We start from the raw sequence: 21,060 nt of genomic DNA, 5'->3' as shown, positions 1-21,060 counted from the left end.
GCTGCAGTATCGGCTCCCGAGCTACCAGGGCGGCGCTGCAGTGTCGGTTCCCGAGCACCAGGGCGGCGCTGCAGTATCGGCTCCCGAGCACCAGGGCGGCGCTGCAGTGTCGGTTCCCGAGCACCAGGGCGGCGCTGCAGTATCGGCTCCCGAGCTACCAGGGCGGCGCTGCAGTGTCGGTTCCCGAGCACCAGGGCGGCGCTGTCGCAGTCCACCCACACTGTGGGTCCGGGGGCGGCGCTCTTGCCCCGGCTCGGACCCTGGTCTCTGGTTCCCGGAACGTTTCCGCCTCGCTGTACCGTTCCCATAGGCTGGTGCGGTTGCCACGGTGCCGAATGTGCAGGGTCTGGCGGGTCGGATCATGGAGCCAGAGCTATTCAAAGTGCTGCAGATCCTGGCGGCTCTCGCCCTCACAGCCCTGCTCCTGGTGAGTTGTGTCTCTGCCATTTTTGCTGCAGGTCTTGCAAATAAACGGCCCATTCCACTTTTGCAAACTTTTTAATGTCCCCAATCCGGGGAGATGTGAGCTGTGTTCAGGTGATCATCTCTTGACCCATCGAATTCATGACTCTTGTTTCAGTGGGGTTCAATAGCCATGTGTCAGCCTGTGGCTCAGCGGGTAGCACTGTCACCTCTGATTCAGGAGGTTGTGGGTTCAAGTCCCACTCTAGAAACTTAAGCACAAAAATCTAGGCTGACACTCCAGTGCAGTGCTGAGGGAGCGCTGCACTGTCAGAGGTGCCGTCTTTCGGACGAGACATTAACATAAGAAGTAGCAGCAAGAGTAGGTCACCTGGCACTTCGAGCCTGCTCTCCCATTTAATAAGACCATGGCTGATCTGATCATGGACTCAGTTCCCCTTCCCTGCCCGCTTAAAAATCTGTCTATTAAATATATTCAATGACCCAGCCTACACGGCTCTCTGGGGCAGAGAATGCCACAGATTTACAACCCTCGTAGAGAAGAAATTCCTCCTCATCTCAGTTTTAAATGGGTGGCCCCTTATCCTGAGACTATGCCCCCTATGAGTGGAAGTATCCTCTCTGCATCCACCTTGTTGAGCCCCCTCTCAATAAGATCACCTTTCATTTGAACTCCAATGAGTGTATAGGCCCAAACTACTCAACCTATCTTCATGTCAACCCCCTCATCTCCAGAATCAACCTAGTGAATGTTCTCTAAACAGCTTCCAATGCAAGTATATCCTTAAATACGGAGACTAAAACTGTACGCAGTACTCTAGGTGTGGTCTCACCAATACCCTGTACAGTTGTAGCAGGATTTCTTTGTTTTTATACTCTATCCCCCATTCCATTTGCCTTCCTGATTACTTGCTGTACCTGCATACTCACTTTTTGTGCTTCATGCACAAGGACCCCCAGATTCCTCTGTACTCCATTTAAATTATAATTTGCTTTTCTTTTTTTTTCCTGCCAAAGTGGATAACCTCACATTTTTCCACATTGCACTCCATCTGCCAAATTTTTGTCCACTCACATAGCCTGTCTATATCCCTTTGCAGATTTTTTATATCCTCTTTACGGTTTGCTTTCCCACCCATCCTTGTATCATCAGCAAACTTGGCTGCATTACATTCTGTCCCTTCATCCAAGCCATTAATATAGATTGTAAATAGTTGAGGCCCCAGCATCGATCCCTGCGACAACCCATTAGTTACTGTTTGCAAACTGGAAAATGACTCTGTTTTCTGTTCGTTAGCCAATCCTCTATCCATATTACCCCGAACCCTGTGTACTTTTATCGTGCAGTATCCTTTTATGTGGCACCTTATCGAATGCCTTCTGGAAATCCAAATACATCACATCCACTGGTTCTCCTTTATTCACCCTGCCTGTTACATCCTCAAAGAATTCCAGCAAATTTGTCAAACACGATTTCTGAGACCCCATCTGCTCTCTCGGATGGATGTAAAACATCCCATGACACTATTTCGAAGTCGAGCAGGGGAGTTATTCCTGGTATCCTGGCCAATATTTATCCCTCAATCAACATAACAAAAACAAATTATCTGGTCATTATCACATTGCTGTTTGTGGGAGCTTGCTCTGTGCAAATTGGCTGATGTGTTGCCCACATTACAACAGTGACTACATTTTTTTTTAATTGGCTGTAAAGTGCTTTAGGAAGTTAATTGATCATGAAAAATGCTACAGAAATGCAAGTCTTTCCAATGACCAGATAATTTCATGTGTGGTGTCACCGAGAGATTGGATGGCAGTCCATGCACTGTTTCCCCAGACACTGCCTCTTTCATTGTGTAAACAAAAGTTATTGTTGATGAGAGGCAGGGTGCTTCTCCCTGGCTAACCATGGAAAGTTGCACCTTGGAGCAAGTTCATGCACATCCAAATGACTTGTTTCAAAAATGACAGCAGTGGAAATCTGGGAGCATTTCAGCTGAGCTTTTGCCACTGAATGGTACACACAGATCTAAATGTAAAAAAGGGAGAAAATTGCAGCTCCCATGTGTATGTTAACATCCAATTTAACCTTTTCACCACTTGTCTTGAACCTTCACTGCCTCTGTGCTATCAGGTGACTTGTCCAATCAGGCATGAGCCATCACTTCCTCAAACTAAGCATTGAAAATGAAAGACAGACTTGCATTTTAAAAGCGTCTTTCACGATCTCGGGATGTCCCAAAGCACATAAGTCAATGGAGTACTTTTGAATTATAGTCATTGTTGTAATGTAGGAAACGTGGCAGCTACTTTGTGCACAGCAAGCTCCCACAAACAGCAATGTGTTAATGACCAGATAATTTGTTTTTAGTGATGTTGATTGCGGGATTAATATTGGCCAGGTCACTAGGGATAACTCCTCTCCTTTAAAATAGTGCCACCTGATCTTTTACGTCCACCTGAGAGGGCAGACGGGGCCTCGGTTTAACAACACCTCCGGCAGTGCAGCACTCCCTCAGTACAGCCTTGGATATCAGCCGAGGTTTTTATGCTCAAGTCTGAGAAGATTGAAGCCATCATTTGGACTTCCAGAAGGCATTTGACAAGGTGCCACATAAAAGTTTACTGCACAAGATAAAGGTTCACGGGGTTGGGGGTAATATATTAGCATGGATAGAGGATTGGCTAACTAACAGAGAACAGAGAATCGGGATAAATGGTTCATTCTCTGGTTGGCAACCAGTAACTAGTGGGGTGCTGCAGGGATCAGTGCTGGGACCCCAACTATTTACAATCTATATTAACGACTTGGAAGAAGGAACCGAGTGTAACGTAGCCAAGTTTTCTGACGATACAAAGATGGGAGGAAAAGCAATGTGTGAGGAGGACACACAAAATCTGCAAAAGGGACATAGATAGGCTGAGTGAGTGGGCAGAAATTTGGCAGATGGAGGATAATGTTGGAAAGTGTGAGGTCATGCACTTTGGCAGAAAAAAAATCAAAGAGCAAGTTATTATTTAAATGGCGAAAGATTGCAAAGTGCCGCAGTACAGCGGGACCTGGGGGTACTTGTGCATGAAACACAAAAGGATAGTATGCAGGTACAGCAAGTGATCAGGAAGGCCAATGGTATCTTGGCCTTTATTGCAAAAGGGATGGAGTATTAAAACAGGGAAGTCTTGCTGCAGCTATATAAGGTATTGGTGAGGCCACACCTGGAATACTGCGTGCAGTTTTGGTTTCCATATTTTTGAAAGGATATACTTGCATTAGAGGCAGTTCAGAGAAGGTTCACTAGGTTGATTCTGGGGATGATGGAGTTGACTTATGAGGAAAGGTTGAGTAAGTTGGGCCTCTAAACATTGGAATTCAGAAGAATGAGAGATGATCTTATCAAAACGTATAAGATTATGAGGGGGCTTGACAAGGAGGATGCAGGGAGGATGTTTCCACTGACGGGGGAGACTAGAACTAGAGGGCATGATCTTAGAATAAGGGGCCGCCCATTTAAAACAGAGATGAGGAGGAATTTGTTCTGAGGGTTGTAAATCTGTGGAATTCGCTGCCTCAGAGAGCTGTGGAAGCTGGGACATTGAATAAATTTAAGGCAGAAAAAGATAGTTTCTTAAACGATAAGGGGTTATGGGAAGCGGGCAGGGAAGTGGAGCTGAGTCTATGATCAGATCAGCCATGATCTTATTGAGTGGCGGAGCAGGCTCGAGGGGCCGTTTGGCCGTCTCTTGTTCCTATTTCTTATGTTCTTATTTAAGTTCATATTATAAACCCTTGCTACTGACTGCATTTCCCCACCAAGCTGAATAAGACTTGGCAACCTGAGTGGTCTCTTCAACTTCAAGCTGAGCTTCCAACCCCATATTTTCCTTCACAAATACTGCCTCTATTTCAATACCAAACTTTGCCCCAACCTTAGCCCATCTGCTACTGAAACTTTCATCCTCAGTTGACAGCACAAATCATTACAAATGGGTATGATTTGGTGGCCATTACAGAAACGTGGTTGCAGGGTGGCCAAGACTGGGATTTAAACATACAGGGGTATCTGACGATTCGGAAAGATAGACAAGAAGGGAAAGGAGGTGGGGTAGCTCTGTTAATAAAGGATGATATCAGGGCAGTTCTGAGAGACGATATTGGCTCTAATGAACAAAATGTTGAATCATTGTGAGTGGAGATTAGAGATAGTAAGGGGAAAAAGTCACTGGTGGGTGTAGTTTATAGGCCCCCAAATAATATCACGGTGGGGCGGGCAATAATCAAAGGAATAGTGGAGGCATGTGAAAAAGGAACGGCAGTAATCATGGGGGATTTTAACCTACATATCGATTGGTCAAATCAAATCGCACGGGTTAGCCTGGAGGAGGAATTCATAGAATGCATACGGGATTGTTTCTTAGAACAATATGTTACAGAACCTACAAGGGAGCAAGCTATCTTAGATCTGGTCCTGTATAATGAGACAGGAATAATAAACGATCTCCTAGTAAAAGATCCTCTCGGAATGAGTGATCACAGTATGGTTGAATTTGTAATACAGATTGAGGGTGAGAAAGTAGTGTCTCAAACGAGCGTACTATATGCTTAAACAAAGGGGACTATAATGGGATGAGGGCAGAGTTGGCTAAAGTAGACTGGAAACACAGACTAAACGGTGGCACAATTGAGGAACAGTGGAGGACTTTTAAGGAGCTCTTTCATAGTGCTCAACAAAAATATATTCCGGTGAAAAAGAAGGGCGGTAAGAGAAGGGATAACCAGCCATGGATAACCAAAGAAATAAAGGAGAGTATCAAATTAAAAACCAATGCGTATAAGGTGGCCAAGGTTAGTGGGAAAATAAAAGATTGGGAAAATTTTAAACGACAGCAAAGAATGATTAAGAAAGCAATAAAGAAAGGAAAGATAGATTACAAAGGTAAACTTGCGCAAAACATAAAAACGGATAGTAAAAGCTTTTACCGATATATAAAACGGAAAAGAGTGACTAAAGTAAATGTTGGTCTCTTACAAGATGAGAAGGGGGATTTAATAATGGGAAATGTGGAGATGGCTGAGACCTTAAACAATTATTTTGCTTCGGTCTTCACAGTGGAAGACACAAAAACCATGCCAAAAATTACTGGTCACAGGAATGTGGGAAGGGAGGACCTTGAGACAATCACTATCATTAGGGGGGGTAGTGCTGGACAGGCTAATGGGACTCGAGGTAGACAAGTCCCCTGGTCCTGATGAAATGCATCCCAGGGTATTAAAAGAAATGGCGGAAGTTATAGCAGATGCATTCGTTATAATCTACCAAAATTCTCTGGACTCTGGGGAGGTACCAGCAGATTGGAAAGCAGCTAATGTAACGCCTCTGTTTAAAAAAGGGGGCAGACAAAAGGCAGGTAACAAAAGGCCGGTTAGTTTAACATCTGTAGTGGGGAAAATGCTTGAAGCTATCATTAAGGAAGAAACAGCGTGACATCTAGATAGGAATAGTGCAATCAAGCAGACGCAGCATGGATTCATGAAGGGGAAATCATGTTTAACTAAATTACTGGAATTCTTTGAGGATATAACAAGCATGGTGGATAGAGGTGTACCGATGGATATGGTGTATTTAGATTTTCAAAAGGCATTCGATAAGGTGCCACACAAAAGGTTACTGCAGAAGATAAAGGTACGCGGAGTCAGAGGAAATGTATTAGCATGGAAAGAGAATTGGCTGGCTAACAGAAAGCAGAGAGTCGGGATAAATGGGTCCTTTTCGGGTTGGAAATCAGTGATTAGTGGTGTGCCACAGGGATCGGTGCTGGGACCACAACTGTTTACAATATACATAGATGACCTGGAAGAGGGGACAGAGTGTACTGTAACAAAATTTGCAGATGACACAAAGATTAGTGGGAAAGCGGGTTGTGTAGAGGACACAAAGGCTGCAAAGAGATTTAGATAGGTTAAGCGAATGGGCTAAGGTTTAGCAGATGGAATACAATGTCGGAAAGTGTGAGGTCATCCACCTTGGGGGGAAAAAAAACAGTAAAAGGGAATATTATTTGAATGGGGAGAAATTACAACATGCTGCGGTGCAGAGGGACCTGGGGGTCCTTGTGCATGAAACTCTTTTAGGGAGTTAACGGAAAAAAAACATTAAACCGTGCCCCCCGATCTGGGGGAAACACCAACATTTACAATGCCATTTTTTTTTTTTGGCACAGAGTTCAATTTTTTTTCCAAGTGCCCCCTATAAAATGGGATGTTTCTATCCAGTCTCGAACTGGGGACCTTTCATGTGTGAGACGAATGTGATAACAGCTACACTACAGAAACAGCTAGTTAGTTTGCAGGTGCAGCAGGTAATCAGGAAGGCGAATGGAATGTTGGCCTTCATTGCGAGAGGGATGGAGTACAAAAGCAGGGTGGTCCTGCTGAAACTGTACACGGTATTGGTGAGGCCCTACCTGGAGTACTGCGTGCAGTTTTGGTCACCTTACTTAAGGAAGGATATACTAGCTTTGGAGGGGGTACAGAGACGATTCACTAGGCTGATTCCGGAGATGAGGGGGTTACCTTATGATGATAGATTGAGCAGACTGGGTCTTTACTCGTTGGAGTTCAGAAGGATGAGGGGTGATCTTATCGAAACATTTAAAATAATGAAAGGGTTAGACAAGATAGAAGCAGAGAGGTTGTTTCCACTGGTCGGGGAGACTAGAACTAGGGGGCACAGCCTCAAAATACGGGGGAGCCAATTTAAAACCGAGTTGAGAAGGAATTTCTTCTCCCAGAGGTTTGTGAATCTGTGGAATTCTCTGCCCAAGGAAGCAGTTGAGGCTAGCTCATTGAATGTATTCAAGTCACAGATAGATAGATTTTTAACCAATAAGGGAATTAAGGGTTATGGGGAGCGGGCGGGTAAGTGGAGCTGAGTCCATGGTCAGAACAGCCATGATCTTGTTGAGTGGCGGAGCAGGCTCGAGGGGCTAGATGGCCTACTCCTGTTCCTAATTCTTATGTTCTTATCATAGGCAGTCCCTCAGAATCGAGGAAGACTTACTTCCACTCTTAGCATGAGTTCTTAGGTGGCTGTACAATCTAATACGAGAACCACAGTCTCTGTCACAGGTGGGACAGACAGTCGTTGATGGAAGGAGTGGGTGGGACTGGTTTGCCACATGCTCTTTCCGCTGCCTGTGCTTGATTTCTGCATGCTCTTGACGACGAGACTCGAGGTGCTCAGCACCCTCCCGGATGCATTTCCTTAGGGTGGTCTTTGGCCAGGGACTCCCAGGTGTCGGTGGGGATGTTGAACTTTATCAGGGAGACTTTGAGGGTGTCCTTGTAATGTTTCCGCTGCCCTCCATCGGCTCCTTTGCCGTGAAGGAGTTCAGAGTAAAGAGCTTGCTTTGGGGGTCTCGTGTTTGGCATGTGAACAATTTGGCCTGCCCAGCAGAGCTGATCAAGTGTGGTCAGTACTTCAATGCTGGGGATGTTGGCCTAGACGAGGATGATAACGTTGGTGCGTCTGTCCTCCCAGGTGATTTGTAGAATCTTGCGGAGACATCGTTGGTGGTATTTCTCCAGCGACTTGAGGTGTTTACTGTACATGGTCCATGTTTGAGTCCATCTGCTACTGAAACCCTCATCCATGCCTTTGCTGTTTCCAGATTTGACTACTCCAGTGCTCTCCTGGCCGGTCTCCCATCCGTCATAAACTTCACATTTAAAATTCTGCTACCAATGTCATATCCTGTACCAAGTCCCGCTCACATCAACCCTGTCCTTGTTGGCCTATATTGGCTCCCACACCCCAACACCTTAAATTAAAAATTCTCATCCTTGTTCTTAAATTCCTTGTGGCCTCGCACCTACCTATCTCTGTAATCTCCCCTAGTTCTACATAAATCCATCCCCTCCCCCTCTACCCCATCCAGAAATTACCCCTTCTGTCTATAGCCCCTTGTGCATTCCCCCTCCTTTAATTCCACTTTTGGTAATTCTGCCTTTAGCTACTTAAATCTCTCTATCCGGAATTCCTTCTGTAAACCCCTCTGCCTCTCCATTTATGTACATAGGAACAGAAGTAGGCCATCCAGTCCTTCGAGCCTGCTCAGTCATTCAATTAGATTATGGCTGATCTGTATCTCTGCTCCATTTAGCTTCATATCTCTTGATACCCTTACCCAACAAAAATCTGTCTATCTCAAACTTGAAAGCTCCAATTGTCCTGGCATCCACAGCCTTTTTGGGAGGGGGTGAGGAGGGGGGCGGAGAGAGTGCCTTCCTACTATCTTTTATGTAGAAAAAAGTGATTCCCGATTTCCATCCTAACTCGCCTAGCTCTAATTTTATTATGTCCCCTCATTCCCCATAGAGGAAATAATTTCTCTATCTACCCTATTGAATCCCCCTCCATCTTCTATAGTCAAGGGAATGCAAGCCAGGTTTATGCATGATTTAATCCTCTAAGGCAGGGGTGGGTAATTATTTGGGTTGGAGGGCCATTTAACAAGTTTTGTTGATCTGTTGAGGGCCACCCACCAATGTTCCCCTAAGTCGCGTGGCTGCATGGTCACGCAACAATCCGCAGTCCTGCGTAGGCCGCTCCCCAGCTCCTGCCACTGGCAGAGATACTGCACAGTGCTGCGCATTGCGGCATGGTGTCCGGCCGGGCATGCAAATGAAAAGGGAGCGAACGTAAAAAAAAATGAGAGAGAACATTACGTAAACATAAATTCAGATAGTAGTCAGATGCTATCTTGCATACGCAACATGTATTCGATACTGCTTAGAAACGAATCAAAGATAAAAGTTGAAAATGTTATGGTATCTTCTGGTCTCTCTAAATCAGTGCTGTGAAATAGAACTGTACCCTCTTTAGAGCCTGTATCAGCATCAATTCCCTACCTCAGTCATCCTTCTGCCCCTCTGCAAAGATTGCTATTGCCATCCCAATTGGTGCCAGATGAGAACTCCCCTGCTGTTGTACTCTGGATACCGGGAGAGGAAAGATACAGCACCGGTCACTTTTTTTGGTAAAAGAGTTGTGGAGATGAGCAGCCATGACTCCACTCTAAATTGGATAGGGCATATTCGAGTACACAGTGCATTCTGGGTACGAATGTCCACCATTGGGGCTCAGAATCACATAACGGATGCTTTTAAGATCGGGACAGGGAGAATTGCTTTTGTGAATTGTTAATTTGGATGAAGTATTACTATGGTTTTTCCTTGGCTGCAGTTCGGGTCTGTCTCTGACCCATGAGAAGTGAAAGTGGATAGACGAATGTGCAGCTCGAGCTCTGGCTGGAGTTCTATTTCTGACCCGTCCAGCAAGCCGGATCGAATGACTTGGCGGGCCGGATATCGCCCGCGGGCAGTATTTTGCCCACCACTGCTCTAAGGTCTGTGTTCATTCTGGTGAATCTGCACTGCACCCCCTCAAAGGTTCTTCCTGAGGTGCCCAAAACTAAATGCTGTACTCTCGATGGGGTCTGACCAAAGCTTTATACGACTGAAGCATAACCTTCTTGCTTTGTAATCCAACTACCTTAAGATAAATAAAAACAGAAAATGCTGGAAATCTCAGCGGGTCAGGTAGCATCTGTGGAGAGAAACAGAATAAAAGGGAAGGTCTGTGATAGGGTGGAAGGCAGGAGTGATTTAAGAGACAACAGGGATGGTGGGCAAAAATGAGATGGTAATAGCACAATTTAGGAAACAAAAGATGAGTCTAGATGGGGTATGAATGGCGGAATAATCACCAGCTACCATGGGAAAAAGAGAACAAAATAAAAAGGGGGAGTTTGTGAAAAAAGAGGGAGGAAAGGGAACAAAATATGGGCAGAGGTTATGGTCTGAAATTGTTGAACTCGATGTTGAGTCCAGAAGGCTGTAAAGTGCCTAAATGAAAGATGAGGTGCTGTTTCTCGAGCTTGCGTTGAGCTTCATTGGAACAGTGTAGGAGGAAGGAGAGGTCAGAGTGGGAGTGGAGTGGAGAATTAAAGAGACAGGCGACCGGAAGCTCGGAGTCACGCTCATTGAGATAAAGGTCAATATTCCATTAGCCTTTGATTGCTTTTTGTGCCTGTCTACTAGCTTTTAATGATGTGTATACTTCAACTCCCAAATCGCTTCGCTCCTCTACAATTCCTAATTTCTCATCATTTAGAAAATACAGCTGATTTATCTTTCTTGCGTCCAAAGTGGATGACCTCACACATGCACACATTAACCTCCATGTGCCATAGTTTTTGCCCACTCACTTAATCTGTCTATGTTCCTTTGCAACTTCCTGCTCCTGTAGCACTACATACTCCTGATGTTCCTACTGACTTAGTGTCATTCTGCAAACTTGGATATACAAATCTCTATTCATTCATCCAGTGCATTAATAAATATGGTGAAATATCAGGGCCCCAGAACAGATCCCTGGAGAACACCACTTGTCACATCCCCCCAATCTGAGTACATTCCCTTTATCCCCATTCTCTATCATACCTCCCAAACAATTACTAACCCATGTCACAAGGTTACCTCTAATTTCATGCACTTTTATTTTTGCTAATCTCTTATGTAGAACCTTAGCCTTCGGAAAGTCCACATAGACAACATCCATAGACACTCCTTATCCACCATGCTGGTGACATCAAAAAATCAACGAGATTAGTCAGGCTTGACCTATCCTTCATAAAGAACTGTAAAAGGAAATAAGAGGAGCAAAGAAAGTGTATGAGAATAGATTAGCAGGTAACATAAAAGTCTTTTACGAACATATAAATAGTAAAAAGGTAGTCAAAGGAAGGGTGGAGCTGTTTAGGGACCCAAAAGGAGATCCTGTGGAGTCAGAGGGGATGGTTCAGGTATGAAATGAGTACTTTGCATCTGTCTTCGCTAAAGAAAAAGATGCTGCCAATGTTACAGTAATGGAGGAGGTAGAACAATTGGATAGGATAAAAATAGATGAAGATAAAATAATTAAAAGGTTGGCAGCGCTCAAAGTTCAAAAGTCACCTGGTCCAGATGGGAACACAAGAACATAAAAAATAGGAGCAGGAGTAGGCCATATGGCCCTTCGAGCCTGCTCCGTCATTCAATAAGATCATGGCTGATCTGATCATGGACTCAGCTCCACTTCCCCGCCCGTTCCCCATAACCCCTTATCCCCTTATCAGTTAAGAAACTGTCTATTTCTGTCTTAAATTTATTCAATGTCCCAGCTTCCACAGCTCTCTGAGACAGCGAATTCCACAGATTTACAACCCTCTGAGAGAGGAAATTTCTCCTCATCTCAGTTTTAAATGGGCAGCCCCTTATTCTAAGATCATGCCCTCTAGTTATAGTCTCCCCCGTCAGTGGAAACATCCTTTTGTGTTTCATGCACAAGTACCCCCAGGTCCCGATGTACTGCGGCACTTTGCAATCTTTCTCCATTTAAATAATAACTTGCTCTTTGATTTTTTTCTGCCAAAGTGCATGACCTCACACTTTCCAACATTATCCTCCATCTGCCAAATTTTTGCCCACTCACTTAGCCTGTCTATGACCTAGCATCCTAGGTTACTGATCAAAATAAAGCTGGAAATTGCAGAGGCTTTGGACACAATCTTCCAACCCTCCTTAGATATGGGGTTGGTGCCAGAGGACTGGAGGATTGCAATTGGTACACCATTGTTCAAAAAAGGGGCAGAAGGCTAAACCCAGCAACTACAGGCCAGTCAATTTAATGTCAGTGGGGAAAACCTTTAGGGACAATAATCCGGAACAAAATTAATTGGTATTTTGAAAGATAGGGATTAATAAATTAAAGCTAACACGGATTTTTTGAAGGCATGTCATGGCCCTGAAATTGCGGTGTCTGTGACACTGTACTCCTGAGTACGCCATCGTACTCCCTTTGAAATTCCCCCACAAGTTCGGGATTTCTGTGTGTGCTAAATAAGGAACTTGCAGCCTATCAACATATGCGTTAATAGGCCATCTGCGAAAGCAATCGCTGATGCAGAGTTGAGCTATTTGCCCAGCAACTGGCCAGCAATTGCCCACTTACGGTTGATGCAAGCAGGCAAAGGGTCTGTTTTAGAAACATAGAAAATAGGTGCAGGAGTAGGCCATTTGGCCCTTCGAGTCTGCACCACCATTCAGTAAGATTATGGTTGATCATTCACCTCAGTACCCCTTTCCTGCTTTCTCTCCATAATCCCTTGATCCCTTTAGCCGTAAGGGCCATATCTAACTCCCTCTTGAATATATCCAATGAACTGGCATCAATAACTCTCTGCAGTAGGGAATTCCACAGGTTAACAACTCTCTGAGTGAAGAAGTTTCTCCTCATCTCAGTCCTAAATGGCTTACCCCTTATCCTTAGACTGTGACCCCTGGTTCTGGACTCCCCCAACATTGGGAACATTCTTCCTGCATCTAACCTGTCCAGTCCCGTCAGAATTTTATATGTTTCTATGAGATCCCCTCTCATCCTTCTAAACTCCAGTGAATACAGGCCCAGTCGATCCAGTCTCTCCTCATATGTCAGCCCTGCCATCCCAGGAATCAGTCTGATGAACCTTCGCTGCACTCCCTAAATAGCAAGAACGTCCTTCCTGAGACTAGGAGACCAAAACTGAATACAATATTCCAGGTGAGGCCTCACCATGGCCCTGCACAACTGCAGTAAGACCTCCCTGCTCTTATACTCAAATCCCCTAGCTATGAAAGCCAACATACCATTTGCCGCCTTCACCGCCTGCTGTACCTGCATGCCAACTTTCAATGACTGACGTACCATGACACCCAGGTCTCGTTGCACCTCCCCTTTTCCTAATCTGCCACCATTCAGATAATATTCTGCCTTCGTGTATTTGCCCCCAAAGTGGATAACCTCACATTTATCCACATTATACTGTATCTGCCATGCATTTGCCCACTCACCTAACCTGTCCAAGTCACCCTGCAGCCTCTTAGCGTCCTCCTCACAGCTCACACCGCCACCCAGCTTGGTGTCATCTGCAAACTTGGAGATATTACACTCAATTCCTTCATCCAAATCATTAATGTATATTGTAAATAGCTGGGGTCCCAGCACTGAGTACTGTGGCACCCTACTAGTCACTGCCTGCCATTCTGAAAAGGACCCGTTTATCCCGACTCTCTGCTTCCTGTCTGCCAGCGTAAGTGGGTATCTAAGGAAGACTTGCTTCCACTCTAAAAGTGATACGTGGGAGTTAGTCACAAGCTGGAATCTAATTGAGGGTTTCGGGTGGTTTGTATATAGAATATCAGATACCAAGAGTGAGTTACAGGCTGGAATCTAATCGAGAGGTATGTTGGGTATATATCTCGAATAATAGAGACCTAGGATTGATTTACAGGCTGGAATTTAATCGTCATCATCAACGGCCGTCCCTCGAATCGAGGATGACTTGCTTCCATGTCAGAAAGCTCACAGGTGTTTCAATAAAGGACCTAGAATTCCAGGTCCCGAACTAAATCTTGAAAGGTGGAAGATGCCAGTGCGTGGATTTTTTTTAAACGTATGGTGACCATTGCACACCAGCCACCACACGAACTTGACAGAGCTAGGTCTTGGTCCAGTGGCAAGGATTAACCAAGACAACTGGAGACCAGCTCTGCTGCACAGACCTAGTGCACACACATATCGCAGTGTGGGCTGGCCCGTGCTGCCCCTGGGCCCCGAACTCGGCCTCTCCTGGGCCCCGATCATGTCCCTCTACAATCTCTCGCCGCTCCTGCTGTATCTGCCCACGTTCCAATCACCGACCTGGACCTTGGTGACATCCCTCTTCACTGCCATTGCTCACCTGCTCCAGCACGTGCTGCTCCCTGGAGTGGTATGCCGTCCACGGGTATGTTGGGTATATATCTGTCATGGCCAGGGAAGCAGAATAGTGGTGAAAGGTTAAACGTAGAAACATAGAAAATAGGTGCAGGAGTAGGCCATTCAGCTCTTCGAGCCAGCACCGCAATTCAATAAGATCATGGCTGATCATTCCCTCAGTATCCATTTCCTGCTTTCTCTCCGCGGCCCTTGATCCCCTTAGCCATAAGAACATAAGAATTAGGAACAAGAGTAGGCCATCTAGCCCCTCGAGCCTGCTCCACCATTCAACAAAATCATGGCTGATCTGGCTGTGGACTCAGCTCCACTTACCCGCCCTCTCCCCATAACCCTTAATTCCCTTATTGGTTAACAATCTATCTATCTGTGATTTGAATACATTCAATGAGCTAGCCTCAACTGCCTCCTTGGGCAGAGAATTCCACAGATTCACAACCCTCTGGGAGAAAAAATTCCTTCTCAACTCGGTTTTAAATTGGCTCCCCCGTATTTTGAGGCTGTGCCCCCTAGTTCTAGTCTCCCCGACCAATGGAAACAACCTCTCTGCCTCTATCTTGTCTATCCCTTTCATTATTTTAAATGTTTCTATAAGATCACCCCTCATTCTTCTGAACTCCAACGAGTAAAGACCCAGTCTACTCAATCTATCATCATAAGGTAACCCCCCTCATCTCCGGAATCAGCCTAATGAATTGTCTCTGTACCCCCTCCAAAGCTAGTATATCCTCTCTTAAGTAAGGTGACCAAAACTGCACGCAGTATTCCAGGTGCGGCCTCACCAATACCCTGTACAGTTTCAGCAGGATCTCCCTGCTTTTGTACTCCATCCCTCTCGCAATGAAGGCCAACATTCCATTCGCCTTCCTGATTACCTGCTGCACCTGCAAACTAACTTTTTGGGATTCATGCACAAGGAACTCAAAAGAGTTTCATGCACAAGGACCCCCAGGTCCCTCTGCACCGCAGCATGTTGTAATTTCTCCCCATTCAAATAATATTCCCTTTTACTGTGTTTTTTTTCAAGGTGGATGACCTCACATTTTCTGACATTGTATTCCATCTGCCAAACATTAGCCCATTCGCTTAACCTATCTAAATCTCTTTGCAGCCTCTCTGTGTCCTCTATACAACCCGCTTTCCCACTAATCTTTGTCATCTGCAAATTTTGTTACACTACACTCTGTCCCCTCTTCCAGGTCATCTATGTATATTGTAAACAGTTGTGGTCCCAGCACCGATCCCTGTGGCACTCCACTAATCACCGATTTCCAACCCGAAAAGGACCCATTTATCCCGACTCTCTGCTTTCTGTTAGCCAGCCAATTCTTGCTCCATGCTAATACATTTATCTGATTCCACGTATCTTTATCTTCTGCAGTAACCTTTTGTGTGGCACCTTATCGAATGCCTTTTGGAAATAAATACACCATATCCATCGGTACACCTCTATCCACCATGCTCGTTATATCCTCAAAGAATTCCAGTAAATTAGTTAAACATGATTTCCCCTTCATGAATCCATGTTGCGTCTGCTGGATTGCACTATTCCTATCTAGATGTCCCGCTATTTCTTCCTTAATGATAGCTTCAAGCATTTTCCCCACTACAGATGTTAAACTAATCGGCCTATACTTATCTGCCTTTTGCCTGCCCCCTTTTTAAACAGAGGCGTTACATTAGCTGCTTTCCAATCCGCTGGTACCTCCCCAGAGTCCAGAGAATTTTGGTAGATTATAACGAATGCATCTGCTATAACTTCCGCCATCTCTTTTAATACCCTGGGATGCATTTCATCAGGACCAGGGGACCAGTCCCATTAGCCTGTCCAGCACTACCCCCTTAGTGATAGTGATTATCTCAAGGTCCTCCCTTCCCACATTCCCGTGCTCTTTGATATTTGTTAATGAACTGGACTTGGGTATTCAGGGCATCATTTAAAAGTTTGCAGATGACACAAAATTATAAAGTATAGTGGACAGACAGAGTTCAGGAGGACATAGATAGACCGGTGAAATGGGTAGATGCATAGAACTTAAATTTAACACCAAGAAGTGTGTTCAAAATATAAACTGATTCTTCTCCAAATTTACCCTGGTTTTATCAGCTCTAATTTTCTCACTTTGATGCTGAAATAAGAACTGAAGTCTCCAAAAGTATTGAGAACCCCCATTACAAATCTTCCAAGCCCTTTTCCCCATCCAAAGTTAACATGACATGACTGACTATTGATCTGGTTGTTGTTAATGTGATATCATCACGTAGAAGGAGTAAGAAAAATGTTAAACTGCCTGTTTGTAATGAGGATTTGGATTCGTACAGGCCTAAGATACTGAGCTTAGAACTGTAATATGTTTGAATCGCAACAAACCATTATTAGATGTGGTTGTCTGCTGAATAGAAACATAGAAAATAGGTGCAGGAGTAGGCCATTTGGCCCTACGAGCCTGCACCACCATTCAATAAGATCATGGCTGATCATTCACCTCAGTACCCCTTTCCAGCTTTCTCTCCATACCCCTTGATCCCTTTAGCCGTAAGGGCCATATCTAACTCCCTCTTGAATATATCCAATGAACTGGCATCAACAACTCTCTGCAGCAGGGAATTTCACAGGTTAACAGCTCTTGAGTGAAGAAGTTTCTCCTCATCTCAGTCCTAAATGGCTTACCCCTTATCCTTAGACTATGTCCCTTGGTTCTGGACTCCCCCAACATTGGGAACATTCTTCCTGCATCTAACCAGTCCAGTCCCGTCAGAATTTTATATGTTTCTATGAGATCCCCTCTCATCCTTCTAAACTGCAATGAATAGAGGCCCAGTTGATCCAGTCTCTCCTCATATGTCAGTCCTGCCCCATCCCGGGAATCAGAAATATTGAAAATCAGGTGTCATAGATTTTTTAAAGAACCATATTAATTTGAGGAGTAAGTTATAAATAAGAATCCCATCTCTAACTTGTCACACTGTATGTTTTACAACCTGATTGGTTTTCTTGTCTTTTTTTGCAGCTGGTGTTCATTGCACATGTGACTGCCATAAAAATGCCAAATCTCACTCGTGAAGGGAAAGAAAAATTCTTTTTGAGTCTAAATTCTGCTGGGAAGGAATTGTTCCCCAGTATCCATGACCCTCCCACTAAAGAACTGTCTGTTATTGTCCCGTCCTATAATGAAGAAAAAAGATGTAAGTTTTATTGACAAAAAGATCATTTTTCAAATGCAGTGATTCTTGGCAAGGCCATGACTATGATAAATAAGATTTCTCTTGGCATAGGTTCTGATGCACTGGTCCAGCTTTCGGCCGATGTAAGCTTCCCGTCTTTAGGACTGCGTAATGTACTGAAGATACAAATAATTTGGTGTCAGCCGTGGCACAGTGTAGCACTCTTGCTTGTTGAGTCAAAGATTGTGGGTTCAAATCCCACACCAGAGACTTGAGCACACAATCCAGGCTTACACTCCAGTGCAGTACTGAGAGAGTGCTGCACCGTTGGAGGTGCCATCTTTTGCTGAGACGTTAAACTGAGGACCCCATCTGTTCTCTCAAGTGGACGAAAAGATCCTAATACATGGTTTTGACAAAAAGCAGGGGAGTTTTCCTGGTGTTCTGGCCATTATTTATCTCTCAATCAATGCCACTAAAACTGATTATCTGGTTATTTATTTCATTTCTATTTGTGGGAGCTTGCTGTGTCAAATTGACTGCCACATTTCTTACATTACAAGTGATTGCACTTCAAAAGTACTTCATTGGCTGTAAAGTGCTTTGGGAGGTCCGGAGGTCATGAAAGGAGCTATGTTATTGCAAACTCTTTTTCTTTTCTTATGACACATACTGTTGAATGCTGTGTAGTGACATTGTAGATAAATGTAGGAAGATTTCCTCTCGTTGAAATTTAAATTTCAAATACTTTGTGAAAGAAAACATTTACGATTTCACCAGAAGCACCGACCAGAGGAAATCATCCCCATGCTAGCACATTAGTAACTAAAGCAAATCATTCTCAAAGCTGAATGTTGCCAGGATGGAGGATTGGAATGAACGTCAGCACAAAACACTTCAGTACAGCCAGCCACACATTAACATTCCCTTTCCTGTACCGCAACAATGCACCTTAGCAACTTCCCTAATTCATTTCATGTCGGACTAAAATGGAGAGAGGAGTCAGAGTCATACAATGATGCAGCACAAAAGGAGGTCGTTTGGTCCATTGTGCCTGTGCCGGGCCTTTGAAAGAACTATCCAATTAATCCTACTCCCTGTTCTTTCCCCATAGCCCTGCAAAATTTTCCCCTTCAAGTATTTATCCAATTTCCTTTTGAAAGTTATTATTGAATCTGTTTCCACAACCCTTTCAGGTACTGCATTCCAGATCATCATAACTCATCATAACTCGCTACATTAAAAAAAAAATTCTCCTCGTGTCACCTGTGGTTCTTTTACCAATGACCTTAAATCGGCATCCTCTAGTTACAGACCCTTCTGCAACTGGAAACAGTCTCTCCATCATGATTTTAAACACCTATTAAATGAAATATCCCTTTAAACGTCTCTGCTCTAAGGAGAACAATCCACGCTTCTCTAGTCTCTCCACGAAACTGAAGTCCCGCATCCCTGATACCATTTTAGTAACTCTCCTCTGCCCCCTCTCCTAAGACCTTGCCATCCTTCCTAAAGTGTGGTGCCCAGAATTGGCAACAGTATGCCAGCTTGGGTCTAACCAGTGATTTATAAAGGTTTAGCATGGTGTCTTTGCTTTTGTGCTCTATGCCTCTATTTATAAAGCAAGGGCTTTTTTAACAGCCTGCTCAACTTGACTTGCCGGTTTCAAAGATTTATGTACATACACCCCCCAGGTGTGTCTATTCTTGCACCCCTTTAAAATTGTACCATTTTGTTTATATTGCATCTCCTCATTCGTCCTTCCAAAATATATCACTTTGCACTTCTCTGCGTTAAATTTGATCTGCCAAATAGTACGGACAGATTTAAATTTAGGTCCCACAAATAAAAGAACGATGGTCTTAACCCAATGCATATTCTTCATCAAAGCAATTTAAATTCCTTTATTATGTGCCTACTGCCAGTACGTTTAGCTTGTTTTTTGTTCTTCCCAACTGCTCTTTGAATGTAGTCAACAAATTTTAAATCCAGCATTTGGACCAGCAGTCTCAGGATATCTTTCAATTAAGAAAAATCAAGTCTCGATTTAAACCTATCTTTTCATCCACCTTCCCTCTTGCAGGCTGTACCCCATTGCATATTCTCCTAGAACAGCCCTGACTGACAGTGCCATTCCACTGGATTGTGTACAGCTTGTGCCTGACATTTTTTCTTCTTCCCCTTCCTCCAAAATAATAAATTCTAATTTGTTATAATACTATTGCAATGCCTTTGTATTCAGTGTGAGGCTATGTTGATAATATTTTGCATTGTGAAAGATGCTGTTCTTTGGTTGCAGTATGATCAATGTAATGTGAGCTAATATATAGAAATCTTGTGCCAGTGGTTTCTCTTAGGTGTTTTCGACGCACCCCCACATTACACTAGTTCTAGACCTGGGAGTGAGTACTGTACTGAACAGATGAATGAGTCACGGACAAATACCTCGGTCTCAACCGGCAATGCTTTATTAAAGTTGAACATACACCTGCACCCAGTAAAACCACACACACCCTGGTGCGTAAAATAAACAAATGCAGTACAATACACAGTGTGGCCTGTCTAACAGGCTCCTAACATGAAGTACCCATGTATAAACCACCCCCCCCCCCCCCCCCCGTAAACTCCATAGAATTTGGTTGGGTGAACGCACGATACCCCCTCAGACCGTGGCTGTGATCTTAAAAGATGTGTGTGCAGAAATGATTTCACTGGCTCACTCACTGCTTCTTCCGATGAAAAGGTGTCTCTTCTGGTTTCTTCTCTCCGTCTCAATACGGATGGTTGGATTCTTGTAGGGGCGAAGCAGCGAGGCAAGAGAGAGAGCTATGTCCACATGGCATGCTTTTATATCCCAAGTTCATTTGCCTTTCCTGGGTCATTGCTGTTTGAGGCTTCCTGTGTTTGAGTCCAGTGATGGGTTTTCGCTTCCAGACAGTCTGGGTTTAATGGCTCTATCTTGTTCTGGTAACTCATCCAGGTAATCACTGATTGACGAGGTCACCTTGCCTAACAATAAACTCCATTAGCCCACCTCCTGCCTTATGTTGGCCATTGTCATTCCAGACTCCCTGCCCATCATTCTAAGTCCAACATGGAGCCGCACCTGGGCCCCTCCCACAAACAGCTCCCAGCTTTCTTTCTGTGATGAGAAAAATATTAAACGCAATATCCAGACAATGTCCAATAAATCCTTGGGGATTCGATGCTTACAGTCCTTACAGTCCCCTCTATGATATTTCAAGAGTCTTCTAGAACAGATCAACGTCCGCTGGTGAGCAAGCATCGTGGTTCCCAACCTATCCCATCCCCTTTTACTTATAAAACATCCCGAATATACGTCACCGAAATACAACCGTGCACCGCACTGTTACCATATAGATACAGAAAGTTACATTCAAGGTTCATTAACTACGGCCTCCCGTTGACTCCGGAGCGCCTGACTTCTCTTTTTACAAGAAATACAGAACAGGTATATCACAATCAAAAGCTGTACAATGGCGAGAGCATGCGAGCATATCGGGATCCACGGAGGAACCTCCACACTTCTACCAAGGTCCCACCAGGGCGGGGAATTTATCCCTTTAATTCTTCCCCTGTGTCCCGGTTCGTCTGTTCC

The 21,060-nt window shown here is 44.4% G+C and overlaps 1 protein-coding gene across 2 annotated transcripts in view; it reads left to right on the top strand.

Annotated features, from left to right (window-relative positions):
* Positions 1-271: 271 nt before the first annotated feature.
* Positions 272-21,060, top strand: part of alg5 (ALG5 dolichyl-phosphate beta-glucosyltransferase) — a 74,757-nt gene continuing 53,968 nt past the window's right edge. Inside the window, exons 1-3 of one of the 2 annotated variants that reach the window (XM_070892355.1) lie at positions 350-427; positions 9,666-9,828; positions 17,288-17,462. In XM_070892355.1, the coding sequence (XP_070748456.1) occupies positions 17,321-17,462 (142 nt within the window). In that variant the 5' untranslated portion in view covers positions 350-427; positions 9,666-9,828; positions 17,288-17,320. Of the gene's footprint in view, positions 428-9,665; positions 9,829-17,287; positions 17,463-21,060 lie in introns of both variants that reach the window. The other variant, XM_070892354.1, reaches the window with a different exon arrangement.

Source organism: Pristiophorus japonicus, chromosome 10 (assembly GCF_044704955.1).
Source record: "Pristiophorus japonicus isolate sPriJap1 chromosome 10, sPriJap1.hap1, whole genome shotgun sequence".
Taxonomy (NCBI): domain Eukaryota; kingdom Metazoa; phylum Chordata; class Chondrichthyes; family Pristiophoridae; genus Pristiophorus; species Pristiophorus japonicus.
The sequence above is the reverse complement of the archived record's forward strand: the minus strand, read 5'-3'. Positions and strand labels throughout refer to the sequence as shown.